Below are 15458 nucleotides of genomic sequence, written 5' to 3' on the forward strand. Positions count from 1 at the left end.
TGGGGTTGTACCAGCAAGCCACACACACACACACACACACACACACACACACACACACACACACACACACACACACACACACACACCTAACCACACATAAAAGCCCCTCTTAGTTATGATTCACAGCTGTAATTAAGACGGTTATATTCCTGGCTCAGTCTGAGGAATGTTACAGGAGCATGTGGCCTCTTTAAGAAGACACTCATCCTGCAAGGCATGCTGATAGGGGTTTACTCATTTCCTTCCTAAATTTGCCCATGTTCTGAGTTTCTTACCCAAAAGGACTTCTTCCATACCCCACAGCACACAGATAAGTCATTGCAAATTCCACGGCCATTGTATAATAAAGGCTTTCAGGAAATTATGTGACTCTGGGGTGGGTCCGTGTTTTTGTTTCCTGTATTTGGGTCTCTTTGGAGAGAGGGTAGCCCACCCTGGCAAGGACTTGAACCACATCTTCCACCTCCACTCTGCCCCGCCGTGAATGGAGCTTTCTTTACCCGCCAAGCAACAGAACTGATTTACCACCAATGATCACAAATGAAAAGAGCAGCCCTGTTTAAAGTATGCGCCCTCCTCCACCACTCTGAGCAGCCCTTTGTCCCGAGGCCCACGGGTGAATCTGACGCAAAAAAAAGGTCAACAAAACTCTTAACATCTCCCTGGATGTGTGTTTTTGTATACTTTCTATTTGATCAAATGTGAGACCTCACTGGAGGGGCCGCGAGATCTTCTGGCCGACTGACAACACAAACACAGTCGTAAAGCAGCGAGGACGGTTTATTTCTTCTGGGCCGTGGAATGCTCCCTCAAGAGAGACAAAGACTGCTCCGCTCACTGACTCTCCAGTAAATGACATTTTGCGGCATCATTTAGACGATTGGATGTGTATTTGTACGAATGCAACAGAGGAATTTGAAACTTTAACTATGAAATAAAAAAAAGTTTTATGAGAGATTGGACGCCAAGAACATTTTCAGGACTGAAAGGGGAAGGATCAAGTCTTCATTTAATATTTAAAAGAAAGAAAAACCAATTCCAAAACATTTTGGCCGTGCTGTGGCCTTCACCAGAGAGACTACATCGCACAACACTAAACCAAAGAGCACATTCGACAAATGTCTCCTGCTACCAAAGCATAATAAAAGCCCTCTCTGTCCACTCTTCTTGGAGTTTTCAGTATTGATTGCCTCTGTGCCTCGACGCTGGGGCTGCAAGAGCAAGGACGACATATTTAATTAGCTTACCTCCCCCGTTCTTGAAATTGGCTTACACAGACAAGCTGATTTAGGTCCGTATTCATGTATGAGTTGTCGTCTGCGAGGCTGCATGTTGATCCTCACTTTGGATGAGCTGAAGACCATAATCCTCACTGAATACTGTAATTTACCACCATGCAGTCTGACAGCCAGGCAAATTACAGGTCTACCGTGTCTGTATCTATAACACCTTGGGTGCTGCACTGCAGTAACATGATTCTGATCATGGCGGACGAACCGGCTGGCCTCTCTCCCTCTGAGGTGATGCCCTTTGGTATGTTGCATGCCACTGCCAAATTTTTATAGACTCGAGATTTTCAAGGCTGTAGCACAGAGCACAACTTGCTTTAATTGAAGGGTATTTAAATTAACTCTTAATTTAACTTTAGTTGGGAATAAATGCCGTGGAATTCCTGGCATGTTTTTGGATGTTTCTGCTGCAGGGGTAAAGGCCTGTTAAGTAAAGACAGGGGATTTTTATGCCACACTGCCTCTTGACCTGGATGCCAAGGATGACTTTGCAAGTACCTGATTCCACATGAAGCTGCCACAGCTTTACCTCGTGCTGAAACAGTCGTTTGGACATATCCCTGCGAAATCTTTCCAAAATGGTTCCAGGCCTTCCTGGCGCTGCACGTTGATGGCAGATAATGGCTTGTTTGACTTGATGGCTAATAAAACACCACTGACATGCTAGACTGAGTCGCAGGTTGTACAGGTGAATGGAAACGTGCTGGTGGGACTAAATGAGGTCACAGGGAGGTCAGCTGGTCTAATGATGAACAAAAACACAGGCAGAAATTGAGGAAATGTGATCCTGTGTGGGGCAGGGAACTTAAGCACACCAGCTTACTGCCACCATGAAGACTAAAAACTTGTATCTTCAGAAAAGAATTAGTTATTTTAGGTTGACAAGCGAGCATTTATCGGGAAGGATTATGGAACCTGTTTAAATATGTAACCTTTTAAACTTAAGAGCAAAAAATAAAAAGGGCAGTGTGTCATGAAAAGTGTGATTATTGGCTGTACAAGCCCCACTCCCCCCCCCATTACAGAAAATTGTAACGCTTGAATGAAGTTCATACTATTCCTGTACTGTTGGTGCTGTTTGATCTGTGTATTCCTGGCTTAACACTCTGTTATTTCAGTTCTCTTTTGGAATTTCTTCACTTGGATGAAATTTCCAGTCATCTGTGCAGCTGCAAGAAGCTCTGTGATATATAGTGACAACTCTCTTAGAGTAGATATCCATTATGGGATGCAGTGAGTGAAGGCACACACATGTAACCAGGTGCACAGCCTCATGACTCTCTTCTTGTCACCATCTTAATGAGCTCCTGTCATTCAAAATCATGTGTACAGGAACTTTGCTTGTTAGGAAAAAAAACCCTTTTTCTAGTGCGTTCTGCATAGATGCTCATAAGATGAATGCATTACTTCTCGTGCAGGTGGTTTGATGGCTTTAACAGATTGCACCTGAAAAGATGGGCCCTGCTGTAAAGCTCCCACATGTCTGAATGAACACCTTGGTCACGTTAATGTAAGAAGTCTGAATTGAGTGCTGTTGGCTTAAAGGTTCCAGTGTGTAACTTCGGCAGAAATGGAATATAAAATTCTTTACATTAGTGTGTAATCACCTGAAAATAAGAATCATTGTGTTTTTTTTTTACCATAGAAAGAGCTGTTTTTAATCTACTGAGGGAGTGGGTCGGCTATGTTTAACCGCCATATTTCTACAGTAATCCAGAACGGCTGGCTTTAGATAGCGTCTTTTTTTTTGAGAATTTCGCACCCACTTCACAGCCCATTTTCATTCCCAGGTTGTCAAAAACAGACACTAGCAGTGTTTATTAGTTGAGATCTGTAACTTCACTGCTAGATGCTACTAAATCCTACACACTGGTCCATTAATAAACTAAGAAACACTTGGAAAGTGCCAATTTTAAGGCGTTGAGGAGATCAATCTTATATCAGATCAGTCTATAAAAGCTTGTTTCCCCAAAACAAATTTCCAGTGTTCATTCATGCCAACTGCATCCCAACTTATCATCTTGTCATTCAGTGCTTGTTTTAACAGTGTGTTGCTTGCTTGCTTATAAAACGGGCAACAGAACTCACTATCATTAGCATTATATTATAAAAGTGATGTGAAAATGTATCCATACATTGTTAGAAGCAGGAGCGAGCATCCCTCATGCTCTTAATGGTCATTAATTGAGGGCTCAGCGGCAAAATAAGTTTTGAAGTCCATCAGCAATGCAGCCGGTGAGAGAACACTTTCCTTCCAAGCTATCATAACTAGCACATAGCTGCTGATGAAGGCAGCAATGTTAAGTACTCCAGGTTTGAAAAGGGCTTCAGTGTCTTAAATGTATTCCTCTTTGCCCCACCCCTCACCTCAGCGGCTCTGCTCAGTTGCACCACAACAGGTTTGACTGGAAACCCTCTCACGACCCGTTTGAAATCCAGCGAGAGGCGTGTTTGGGCAGGAGTGTTTTTTCATGTGCTTTGCCTCTAGCGTAACATGAATTAATTGTTTAAGTGTAATCATTTCGGTGTCTCACCTGGTGGTCGTTTAGCACGGCAGGAAATATACAGCGCACATAAAATGTAGCTGCTAATCTAAAATGATTTTCTCCTGCAACAGTTATCTTTGCACAGTTGAATTAGTGCCCCATTAGAGTCAAAGCTTCTCTGTGCCCGGCTTTGTCTTTGCTCACTTGTGAATAAGCCACATTCATCCAAGGTAAAATAGAAAGTGTTATCTCTATTCGTCTGTTAGAGTAGAAATTAGAGAGTGCAAATAATCAAACGAGGAATGTATTTTTCAAAGATTAAACAGCAGCACTCTTTTCAAAGGACTGTTGTTTGCAGACCGTTGGAGCTGACTCTCATCCACATACTTGTGTTTAGGAGGTTGGCGCTCTCGTGTTTTTTGGAGCCGGGAACGCTGCAGCTGTCGAACAGACGTTTGTCGAGCGCGGGTTTACTGGAGAGCCTGAGGAGAGGGCAGCGAGGCTTGGGTTTCTGTTTTCTTTATGGATCAGATGACCTAAGATGGTGTCTCGCAAAAAAGAACGTGCCGAATCAGAGAAGCTGCCCCTCTGAAATCCCGGGCTGATGAGCTCGGACCTCTTATTTCTCAACACGTATGCACACACGCTGCCTCGTTTGTCATCTGAAAAATTAATCTAGAAGGCAAACAGTCCCTCTTTTGTACGCGGGGCTCTGTCTCCTGTGGCTGGTATCCAGTTCTGTAACGAGCAGCAGCTGGCTCAGAGGCCTGTACTCGGGAGCTGCATCCCTCACCCTGATGAATGTGTCATTTGTTGCTTGTTTAGCAGTCGCTTTTGTTCAGACTCTGAACCATCCTCTCTCTCTCTCTCTCTGAGACACACACACATACACACACACACACACACATAAAAAGCCTGAACACACACAATACTCAGCTACAGTTTGTGTAGCCCACTTAACTAATGGTGCAAAACCTAGGCCTTCATGACTATTAGGTTTTGGAAAGAAAAGAAAATGGTTCTTGGAAGGCATTTGGACATTTGTAGCCAATGAAAGTTCTTGCATTCTTGTGTAGTATTTAATAGTAGTTCCTGTTACACCGCAGTCATCAGATGCAGGTTGGATGACTTTCCCCCTGTGGTTTTTTTTAGTGCTTTATCTGCAGGAGTAGGGCAGTAATAATGCTATGACTTCACAGTGGACATCCAAGCCATATGAAGTGATGTCTGCTGATGACTAAAGTGGAAATTTCTTCTAGCAACTCAAAGATAATGTATTTTTTTGTTGTGTTCTGACTGGAGGTTCTTGCTGGTTCTTTTTCTTCTTCTTGTCTCTTGCATATAGAAATTTTTTATCCAGGCAAGTGCTTTATTTCATGGTGGCTGCAGTCAAATTTCTGTCTCCTCCTCCCTCCTCCAGCTTTCCTAGTCACTGTATCTTCATAATTGGTGTGTCAGTGAGCGTGGAATGTAGGAGAAACTGTTTATCATAAACTACAGCACAGAAGCATTTTTCTTTTGTTCCCCTGAGAAAATATTCATGATAGAGTAACATCTCCAGAATTGGGCCGTAATGCACACTCAATGTTTTTCTTAGTCCCCTCAGTGAATAGAACAAATCAACATCAAGAAAAAATATTAAATGTCACACTTTGCCAAAATCACTGGCTGGATGAAAAATAGTTTCTCTTCTTGGTCCCCTGAAGTCTATTTTTTTTCTTTCTTTTTTTCCCTTGTTTTTCCCCTTCAATGGCCTCTTCCCCCTCTCAGCTAGTGGGTTTCCTGTCCAAACTGGAGCAAACCCAGAATGTCCAAAGAAGGATTGGGTCCAGTAAGAGTAGGAGGACCAGTCAGTGACGTTTTGGGGGGGCAGGCACGCACAGAGAGTCACACACAACAGATGTCTGTCTTAAAGCATTAATACAAATTTGATACTATATGAGTGTGTCAGTTGAGGCACTTGTGATTGTGCATTGGCAGAGTTAGACAACACCAATATAAGGGTAAAGGAAGCATGTACACAAGCTAGTTTGGCCTTTTAAGTTGAACAAAAGAACATTAAGGCTAGAAAAAATAAGGAGAGGAGGAGTGAGAAATCCTCTGATTGCATGATAGACTGAAATTTGATCTTTAAAGCTTGAAGTTTGAGCCGGAGGACTAGTGAGTACACCGAGAACAGGAATGCACATTAGGATCATTAGGTACTTTCAAATGGTTCTGTATCTTTTGATGAAAGAATCCACTGCCAGAGTCACGATTTAAATTACAATTGTTCCCATGGTTCTGTCAAAATGAGTCACCAGAGAGGCTTTAGAGCAAAGGTTCTGAATGCACACAACATCTTTAGTGTTTTTTTGTACTCAAAGATAGAGGTGCTTGAGTGTTTTTACGTATCTATAGCTATTAAGCATGCTTACTGTGTATCTGTCTCTCTTGTAATGTCACTGACTTGCCGAGCTGGAGAAAAGAGGGTGAAGGGAGGGTGGAAAATGCACACGCTCACTGAAAACAATGACAGACTGAAAGTGGGTTAGGGTCATTGAGTTTTTGTAACGATTGGGCAGTTATATGCTATAATGCTGGGGAGTGATACTTTACAGCTTTATTAATTGAAACTGTTTGCACAGCTGCCTCCTGTCATACATTCAATTAAAATCTGTGGACATGAATATTCTCATGTTTTGTTTCACTTCCTGTCCATTTATGCACTATTACAGTAAAGTCACAGAGCCCAAAAACATATCCCCTGCTAATCTGGGGTGAGTAGCTCGGTCGTAAAATATTTAATGGTAGGTAATTTGTGCCCATAACAAAGTCCGACCTAAGAGAATGATTTGTTAGAATGAAAATAAGCGCTTCTCAGATTCTTATTTTTCTGCATAAAATATATCAAAACATGTAATTAAACATAGTATGTATGTGAGGTGTGAATGCCTTCATTTCATCTGTTTTATCACAGTTTTAAACATAATGAAGTCCTCAAGGACAAAGTATAAGGAGATTATTGTGAGGCACAATTAGTGGAGGAGGCACGCTTATCTTAAACAAACTATGAAGCAGATGATAAAGAAAACCCACTGCTCCTTCTGTTTACTAGGATCCGTTGCCCAAACTGTCAGTATCTGCTTGGGAACTCTGGTTAAACTTATCAGGTTTGTTATCTGGATCCCAGGTGTGGTGAGCACTGGCCCTGCGTGGAGTAAGATTTCACAGCCTTTTCTACCCACACAATAGCAGTCAGATGAACAGAGCACTGCCTCGGGCTTGGTGACAGAGTCTGATTCATATTATGTACAGGGAAAAGTTGTGTTACATAATCAAAGCAATCACAGTTAACTGTTAAAGATAAAAGTACTGGTGCTAAATTTTGTAGATTCTTTTCAACAAAACCCTTTTTAAGAGTAGTTTCCTGCCGGTACATAAAATGTTCAGTCAGTAATGAGATGCCTAAAATTAAAATCTTTAATTACCTTACTTTAAAAAGGTCAACATTAATGAGTCTGCATTCAGCAGGATATAAAGGAAGCTTTTTAGAGAGAGGAATGCAACTGCTTTTCCCATAGTTGGAGGCCTGTTAGTCATTGTAAAATTCAGTATGTCAGTAACACTGGAAGAACCTCTGGTGACATGTTTTTCCTGTCCCAGTAACCCCCGAGAACCATGGGAACTGTAAATATAAGTATGCAAAAATCCTCTCCTTTCCCTCGGGCTGGTGGCCAAACAGACCATGAGACTGTTTTAACATGGAGGAAAGTTCACTTAATGCCCATTAGCCGAGGGCATTATGGAGCCATTTTTCCACGTCTCGGACAGGAATTCCCATTAAAGATCATTCATTGAGACCCACTGTGATTATTTATTTATTTCAGAAGGATTTCTAAAGGTCTGTGCTGGGAGCATGTAGCACGATAACAAGTGAGGCACTAGAGAGATGTTTTGCACACTACTGATGTGCTACAGGCATGGAAATGATGGCTTCCTTGCTCCCCCCCATTGTGATTCTTGTACATCTTCAGACCCTGACTTAGATTTCCTCCTGCTGATTAAGTTATAATAACTTCTTCAGTCAGTGGATGTGTTGAATGGCCAATCAACCCAATTGGATAGTCTAAAAAAATGTAATCTTTTGTCAGAGTATAGTAACCATTATATGTGTTCTAAGCCTTTATGCCAAGACAGATGCTTTTTTGTTTTTTGTTTTTGTTTTGATGAGTATTTATCCAGTTGTTGCGGTACATGGATAGGCAACAGCACATGTATGTTTTAGTATAAGGCATTCATTATTTCAGTTTACTGAAATGATTGCTATTGCTGTTATCTTCAAACACACAGACACATTTGAATTTGAATTATTACAGCTGAATTTGGTTCGGCATCAGACACAATATAGTGCAATAATTTCCAGGATTTTGTTTTCCTTAAACTGATAGTGAACTCCTGCTGCTCATGTCTGCTTCCAGCAGACAGAGAGGTTATGCTCTCAATTCCTCAGAAAGGGCTTTCTTTAACAACATGGCTTTACTGTTAATTATCCTATGCCTTAGGAAACTAAAGGTTGGCTTAACCTAATTATCCAAAGGTACAAGATCAGTGAATAAGTACTGGGTATGATCTCAAGGTCAGACTTAAGATAATTACTCAAGGGGTACTGTGGGAAAATAACACTACTCATCGTCAGCTATGATTTTTACAACCACTGCCATTCATCCTTTACATTTTTTCAGATTGTTTATATACTTGCCAGGTTCATTTGGATAAACTTTTTAATCCTAGATCCCCTTTATATATTATCCATTTATCACCAGACACCTCTAATGCCCATTTTATTTTCTTTCAGGATTCCGCAAAATCAGCCTCGATGATCTGCGCAAGGCCTACATTGTCAAGGATGTGCAGCAGTACATCCTCCACAGGCTGGACCAGGAGGAGGCCCTGAGGCAGCACCTGACCAAGGAGACAGCCGAGATGCTCAACCAACTCCACATCAAAAGCAGTGGCTGCTTCCTCTACCTGGAGCGTGTGCTGGATGGCGTGGTGGAGAACTTTATCATGCTTCGCGAGATACGTGACATCCCTGGCACTCTCAATGGCCTCTACCTGTGGCTCTGCCAGAGGCTATTTGTCAGAAAACAGTTTGCCAAAGTCCAGCCCATCCTTAATGTAATCCTGGCCACTTGCAGGCCACTCACGGTCAAGGAACTGTACCATGCAGTCTGGACCAAAAACATGACACTGACTATGGAAGAATTTCAGAAAAAGATGGACATTCTCTCCAAGTTGTTGGTTGATGGCCTTGGGAGTACTAAAATCCTTTTCCACTACAGTTTTGCAGAGTGGTTACTGGATGTTAAGCATTGCACCCAGAAGTACTTGTGCAATGCAGCAGAGGGACATAGGATGCTGGCAATGAGTTACACTTGCCGGGCAAAGCAGCTCAAACCACTCGAAGTGCAGGAATTTGCACTGCACCTTGTCAATTCCAATCTGCAGATTGAGCCATTTAATCTTGCTCTTTGGATGGTTTGGAATGGAACTCCTGCTAAAGACTCTCTGACCACCTCTATACCAAGAGAACAGGAGGTCCTGCAACTTCTGGTCAAAGCTGGTGCTCATGTAAACAATGAGGACGACCACGCGTCATGTATTGTACAACAGGCCCTGGAAAGAGAGGACTCAATACGGACATTACTTGACAATGGGGCATCTGTGAATCAGTGCGACTCCAGTGGGAGAACTCTGCTGGCCAACGCTGCATACAGTGGAAACCTTGATGTGGTCAACTTGCTCATATCAAGAGGGGCAAACATGGAGCTAGAAGACAACCATGGACAAACGGCACTTACTCTTGCTGCAAGGCAGGGCCATACCAAGGTGGTCAACTGTCTAATTGGTTGTGAGGCCAACATAAACCACACAGATCATGATGGATGGACAGCCCTTCGCTCAGCAGCTTGGGGTGGACACTCAGAGGTTGTATCTGCTCTGCTTTATGCTGGTGCCAAAGTGGACTGTGCTGATGCAGATGGTAGAACTGCTTTGAGAGCTGCTGCTTGGGGAGGCCATGAAGACATAGTGTTAAACCTTCTTCAGCATGGGGCTGAGGTCAACAAGGCAGACAATGAAGGAAGAACAGCTCTCATTGCTGCAGCATACATGGGACATCGAGAGATTGTTGAGCACCTCTTGGACCACGGGGCCGAAGTTAATCACGAAGATGTGGATGGGAGGACTGCTCTCTCAGTCGCTGCTCTCTGTGTTCCAGCAAGTAAAGGCCATGCTTCTGTTGTGAGCCTTCTGATTGACAGGGGAGCAGAGGTTGACCACTGTGATAAAGACTGCATGACTCCCCTCCTTGTGGCTGGCTATGAAGGACATGTCGATGTAGTTGATTTGCTTCTGGAAGGTGGAGCTGATGTGGATCACACAGACAATAATGGTCGTACTCCTCTTCTTGCTGCTGCATCAATGGGCCATGCCTCTGTTGTCAACACATTACTTTTTTGGGGGGCTGCTGTTGATAGCATCGACAGTGAGGGAAGGACTGTCCTGAGCATTGCATCTGCTCAGGGTAATGTGGAGGTAGTCAGAACTCTGCTGGACAGAGGTCTGGACGAGAATCACAGGGATGATGCAGGCTGGACCCCGCTACACATGGCTTCATTTGAGGGCCACCGGCAAGTGTGTGATGCCCTTATTGAGCAAGGTGCTCGTTGTACAGAGGTTGATAATGATGGTAGAATACCGCTGATATTAGCTGCACAAGAGGGACATTATGACTGTGTGCACATTCTTCTGGAAAACAAGTCATGCATTGACGAGAGGGGATATGACGGGAGGAATGCTCTCAGGGTGGCTGCACTAGAAGGCCACAGGGACATTGTTGAACTGCTGCTGAGCCATGGTGCTGACATAGATCACAAAGACGCAGATGGTCGCCCAACACTCTACATATTGGCACTTGAAAATCAGCTGGCCATGACAGAGTATTTCCTTGAAAATGGAGCAAATGTGGAAGCTTGTGACACTGAGGGCAGAACAGCCCTCCACGTGTCCTGCTGGCAAGGGCATGTTGAAATGGTGAGGCTGCTGATTAACTATCATGCTGATGTGAACGCCTGTGACAATGAGAAGCGATCTGCCCTCCAGTCTGCTGCATGGCAAGGACACACAAAAGTTGTGCAGTTTTTGATAGAAAACGGCACACATGTGGATCATACATGCAACCAGGGAGCAACAGCACTAGGCATAGCTGCACAAGAGGGTCACATTGATGTTGTGCAAATACTTCTTGAAAATGGCGCTGACCCCAACCACGCTGATCAGTTTGGACGCACAGCAATGAGAGTGGCAGCCAAAGGTGGCCATTCAATGATCATAAAACTTCTGGAAAAGTATGGGGCCACAACTCTAAATGGCTGCAATCCCTCCCCAGTACACACCATGGAAGAAAAAACCCCATTGGCGGTAACTGGCAAAATGCAGTCACTTACCATTAAATCAAGTAGCTCTGGAAGCACCGGGGCAGGAGATATGCAGTCGTCTGGACGTGGTCTACCCAACGGACCTGTCCATGCTTTCAGTTCGCCATCAGAATCTCCTGATTCCACAGTAGATAGACAGAAATCTTCTCTTTCAAATAATTCCCTCAAGAGTTCGAAGAACTCCTCCTTGAGAACCACATCATCCACAGCCACAGCACAGACTGTGCCGATCGACAGTTTTCATGGACTGACGTTCACAGAACAAATCCAACAGCACTCACTGCCTCGCAGCCGGAGCAGACAGTCTATCGTGTCCCCTTCCTCCACTACTAAGTCCATTGGTCAGCAGCCATCATCTCCATCCAATGACTTTGACTGGTCTCAGTTAAAACCTAGTCTCAAGTCAACAAAGGGAAGTAAGACCGGAAATGGGACATCAAATGGTAAAGGAGCACTAGGAGACAAGAAAAAAGGCAAGAACAGTGGATCCACTCAAGGTCAGGTTCTGGAGTACGAGATGACACAGTTTGACAAGAGGATTGCCCTCAACAAATCAGTAGCAAACATCGCAGTGAAGGATCCCCATTGCAAGATCATGATTGGTGGTTCAATTCGGCAGGAAAGGGGGCAAAGCCAAGATCAATTCTTTATCCAGCAGCAGAGCTGTTCTGAGAAGAGGAGGAATGGCATCATGACCAACCCCAACTATCATCTACAGGGTAATCAGGTTTTCCTGAGTAGGGTATCAGTTCCTCGGACTGTACAGAACAGAGGCCACCAGGATGTTCTAGAGAACTATCCCATAGGGGAAACCGAGCTAAGCCTTAAACAAGCCCTGAAACTGCAGATTGAAGGATCAGACCCTGGGTTTAACTACAAAAAGGAGACTCCATTATAGCTGGTAAGAGATACTTTTCAAAATCATCCTCCAGCATGTGCTCTTGTTGAAATACATCAAGCATTTGTCTAAAAGTTGAAATTAAGGTAAGGGTGACAGCACGTAGGCAAGCCTTTGGATTGTCAGTTCATTTACAGTGGCTAATATAGAGGCTAATAACTGACTATTAGTTGATACTGGATCACACTCAACACTACCACCATTAGTTGGATTTAATCAGACTTGCATGAAGAATGCCTCCATCTGGATAAGCAGACTTTTTCCTCCCAAACGAAACATTAACCCAAATCATTCCTATACCGTTTCAGATGTCTTGAATGCCATTCATCATGGAGGGAATGTGCCAAAGCCACTGTTTTCATCTGCATTAAAAAAATTGTTCTCATCAGTGGGAGACCTCAAAATACCTAGGGACGATTGTTGACTGCTGCCTAAGGCTTATGTGAACTGATACATCGATGTGCCTACATCTGTTACAGCCTTCTTCATGTATTCATGCAAACTATCATTTTAATTTAATGTTATGCTATTTAATAAACAGTGTATGCACTTTTAAAAGAGTAAAATGACAGACATGCATTTGTTCTATTTACTTTGTTTGTATCCCATCCATGTTGTTGAGTAATTGTTTGAGAGACATACCAATGCTTTTTTATTATTTTATATTATGTTTGTTCTGTCTACTTTTTCACACTGACAGCAATGTACCACTGAGTACATTGTCACAAACCACAGGACATAACAGTAACTGATGCCATGGTATGAATTTAAGCGCATTGATAGTCTGCCTTTCTAGAGACCCCAAATAATCTGTGTTAACCTTGATCAGTGTGCTAAACCTATGTTGTGTGTAATATGTTAATAGCTATGGCAATTTACTTCACGAGTATATACAAGCATATTTATTTTTGGAAAAAAGCCACTTTTGCTGCATTTTGTGTTGCATTACGCTCTACCATGGTGCTGTGTTCAGAAGTTGCCTGCAGTTATTTTTGGACTCCCAGTTTTGTTGGCTTTGTGCGTTTGTGTATTACAAATATCTAAGAAAGGAGGTGCATTGAAAATGTAAAAAAAAAAAAAAAAGTTCATTTTGTCCCTATGGGATTTTTCGGTTGCTTGTGTGTGATTATTTTGTGTGTGCTTAAAAAATATTTAAATAACCCATTGTGTACCGTCGGCAAAAGTTTGGTGCTAAGTGCAGCGATTTCAAGTGAAAGCAGCGATTTAAAGAAATGCATTTGTCTGCAGAGTTACATGTATAACCTACTACAATGCAAGTTTGTTTCCTTCTTGTCATGTGGTTAATTTCCAGTTATTCCTGCTGGATTTTTCAGGGGCATGACACAAAACGGCTCAAAAAGGGTTCAGCCATTAAGACAACTCATAGCTGTGAATGATATTGTTTGAAATGCAGAGTTGTAAAGCCAAAGTTGAAACAACCGAACTGTCTCCCACCTTCTCCCTGTGAGAAGCTGCATATCAGTTCAACAGGACTTAACCCCAAGGGAGATAGAGGGGAGGAGGTGCTCGACTGTGACGCTGAGGGAACTGAAACATCTGTTTCTCATGAACTGTGCGGAGCTGCGTTAGCGTTTACAGACTGTCATATTTTTGCAGGCTTTTCATATTGTCAACAGTGAGCTATTTTTTGCCAAGAACTGGGATCGGGGGGAGTAGAAACCTATCGCATGCACAAACACTTATAAGCCCTAGTGAAAGCTCTCAGCTCTTCAGTACTACAGTAGCTCAATCGTATGCCATGAAGGGTCATAGAAGGATTCAAGGCAAGATCGGGTCTAGGAAACAGTGTTGGAGAACATACTGTATAGTCTTATTATTAAGCAGTTATCTTGTTTGTCTTGACTGTGTTTTGTCTGTCATCTTTGATTTGACTGTCAGTGATTGGGTTGTAAATAGCTTACCATGTACATTCAACTTTCATTTAAAAAGAATTCCTGTATTATATGAAGTGGAATTTTCTGATGTATATTAAAGTGCTTAATAAACATATTTGCTTTACTGCTGAACAACAAATGGTTTGCACATTTCTTCACACGTAAATAGGGCTGAATATCAACAAAAATAAACAGAACTGAGGAATGCAATAAATTGTTTTAGCAGGCCCTCTCATTATGGAGGCAGGAGGACATTTAAATTAATATGTCTGGTATCTGAAGTTCTACTGCAGGCAATTTTTCACGTCTTCCTAGTCGAAGTGCCAGATATTCCTAAATTCAAGGCCGACTGATTGATATGTCTGGGAAAAGCTTGTCTTAGCACTGATGCTCCATTGACTTTCTCTGCATCATTTTGAAGATAGCTAATAAAAAGGACAGCAAAAAGAAAGACAGATGATTGAAAGGAGAATGGCAACTTCCAGAAGCTGACAAATCTGCAGTGACTGATTATTTTTCCTCTCTTGTATCCATTCCTGCTTCATTGTTTCCTTTGAATCCTGAGGCCTTTTTTATCCACTCAAGTGTTTTCTCTCCTGTTTTGGGGCTGCAAAACCACAGGCTATGCTGTTAATACCTACCTCACTGTTGGTCATTTAATGTTGAAGGGCCAAACCAGGACACTGCAGGCATCACAACACATGGATCAAGCTGAAGTGGAACAGACGAGTGTGCCAAGTAGTATCACCGCCCCCCTTCCCTTCCAGTTCACTCAGTTCACCTCAGACAAACAGGAGCTGCAAGAGGGATCAAATACAGCGATGGCTCAGTGCTTTGAATGAAATCTTACAAAATTACATAGTTTATGTATTAGGTACTGTAACTGGATTCCTTGGTTGTCATTATGAATCATGTTATTCGAATGCAAAATTCTAAGTCAACTTCAGCTGTGTTTCTATTGCATTTAACTGAATGAGCAGCATTTCAGCTTTTGGCCAAAAGACTAAGGACTGGACAGAGTTGTCACATTGACTAATTAGGTTTAATTTCCATCACCCAACATTTCATGAAAAAATGTGCCAGAGCAGCTAAAGCAGTATTAAGATTTTTGGACTTGGAGCACAGCCTTTCCTGTATGTTTTGAGAGGGTGGGTGTTAATGAGTAAACCATCTGGTACTGATGTCATGTAGTATGCACTGTCCAAGCTTGGAGGATCTCCTTGTGAACCATCTGCCAATGGCCACATCTGGTTCTTTTCCACCCATGCCCTTGTTTTGGATACAGTGCTAACAAGCTCCCACGCTATATACACAACATGGTGACAGTTGTGGCCGACTCATTCCAGACGCAACTTTAAACCCAGTGGCCCTCATCTATGTGCCATCAAGAGCCATATGCGTGCAGGTTT

The 15458-nt window shown here is 42.7% G+C and overlaps 1 protein-coding gene across 2 annotated transcripts in view; it reads left to right on the forward strand.

Moving 5' to 3' along the window:
• The window catches only part of ankrd50 (ankyrin repeat domain 50), a 37264-nt gene extending 23076 nt beyond the window's left edge, over positions 1-14188 (forward strand). Inside the window, exons 4-5 of one of the 2 annotated variants that reach the window (XM_051419558.1) lie at positions 8613-12157; positions 12463-14188. In XM_051419558.1, coding sequence (XP_051275518.1) covers positions 8613-12154 — 3542 coding nt within the window. In that variant the 3' untranslated portion in view covers positions 12155-12157; positions 12463-14188. Of the gene's footprint in view, positions 1-8612 lie in introns of both variants that reach the window. The other variant, XM_051419557.1, reaches the window with a different exon arrangement.
• The last annotated feature ends 1270 nt before the right edge of the window (positions 14189-15458 follow it).

Source organism: Dicentrarchus labrax, unplaced genomic scaffold, assembly GCF_905237075.1.
Source record: "Dicentrarchus labrax unplaced genomic scaffold, dlabrax2021, whole genome shotgun sequence".
Lineage (NCBI taxonomy): Eukaryota > Metazoa > Chordata > Actinopteri > Moronidae > Dicentrarchus > Dicentrarchus labrax.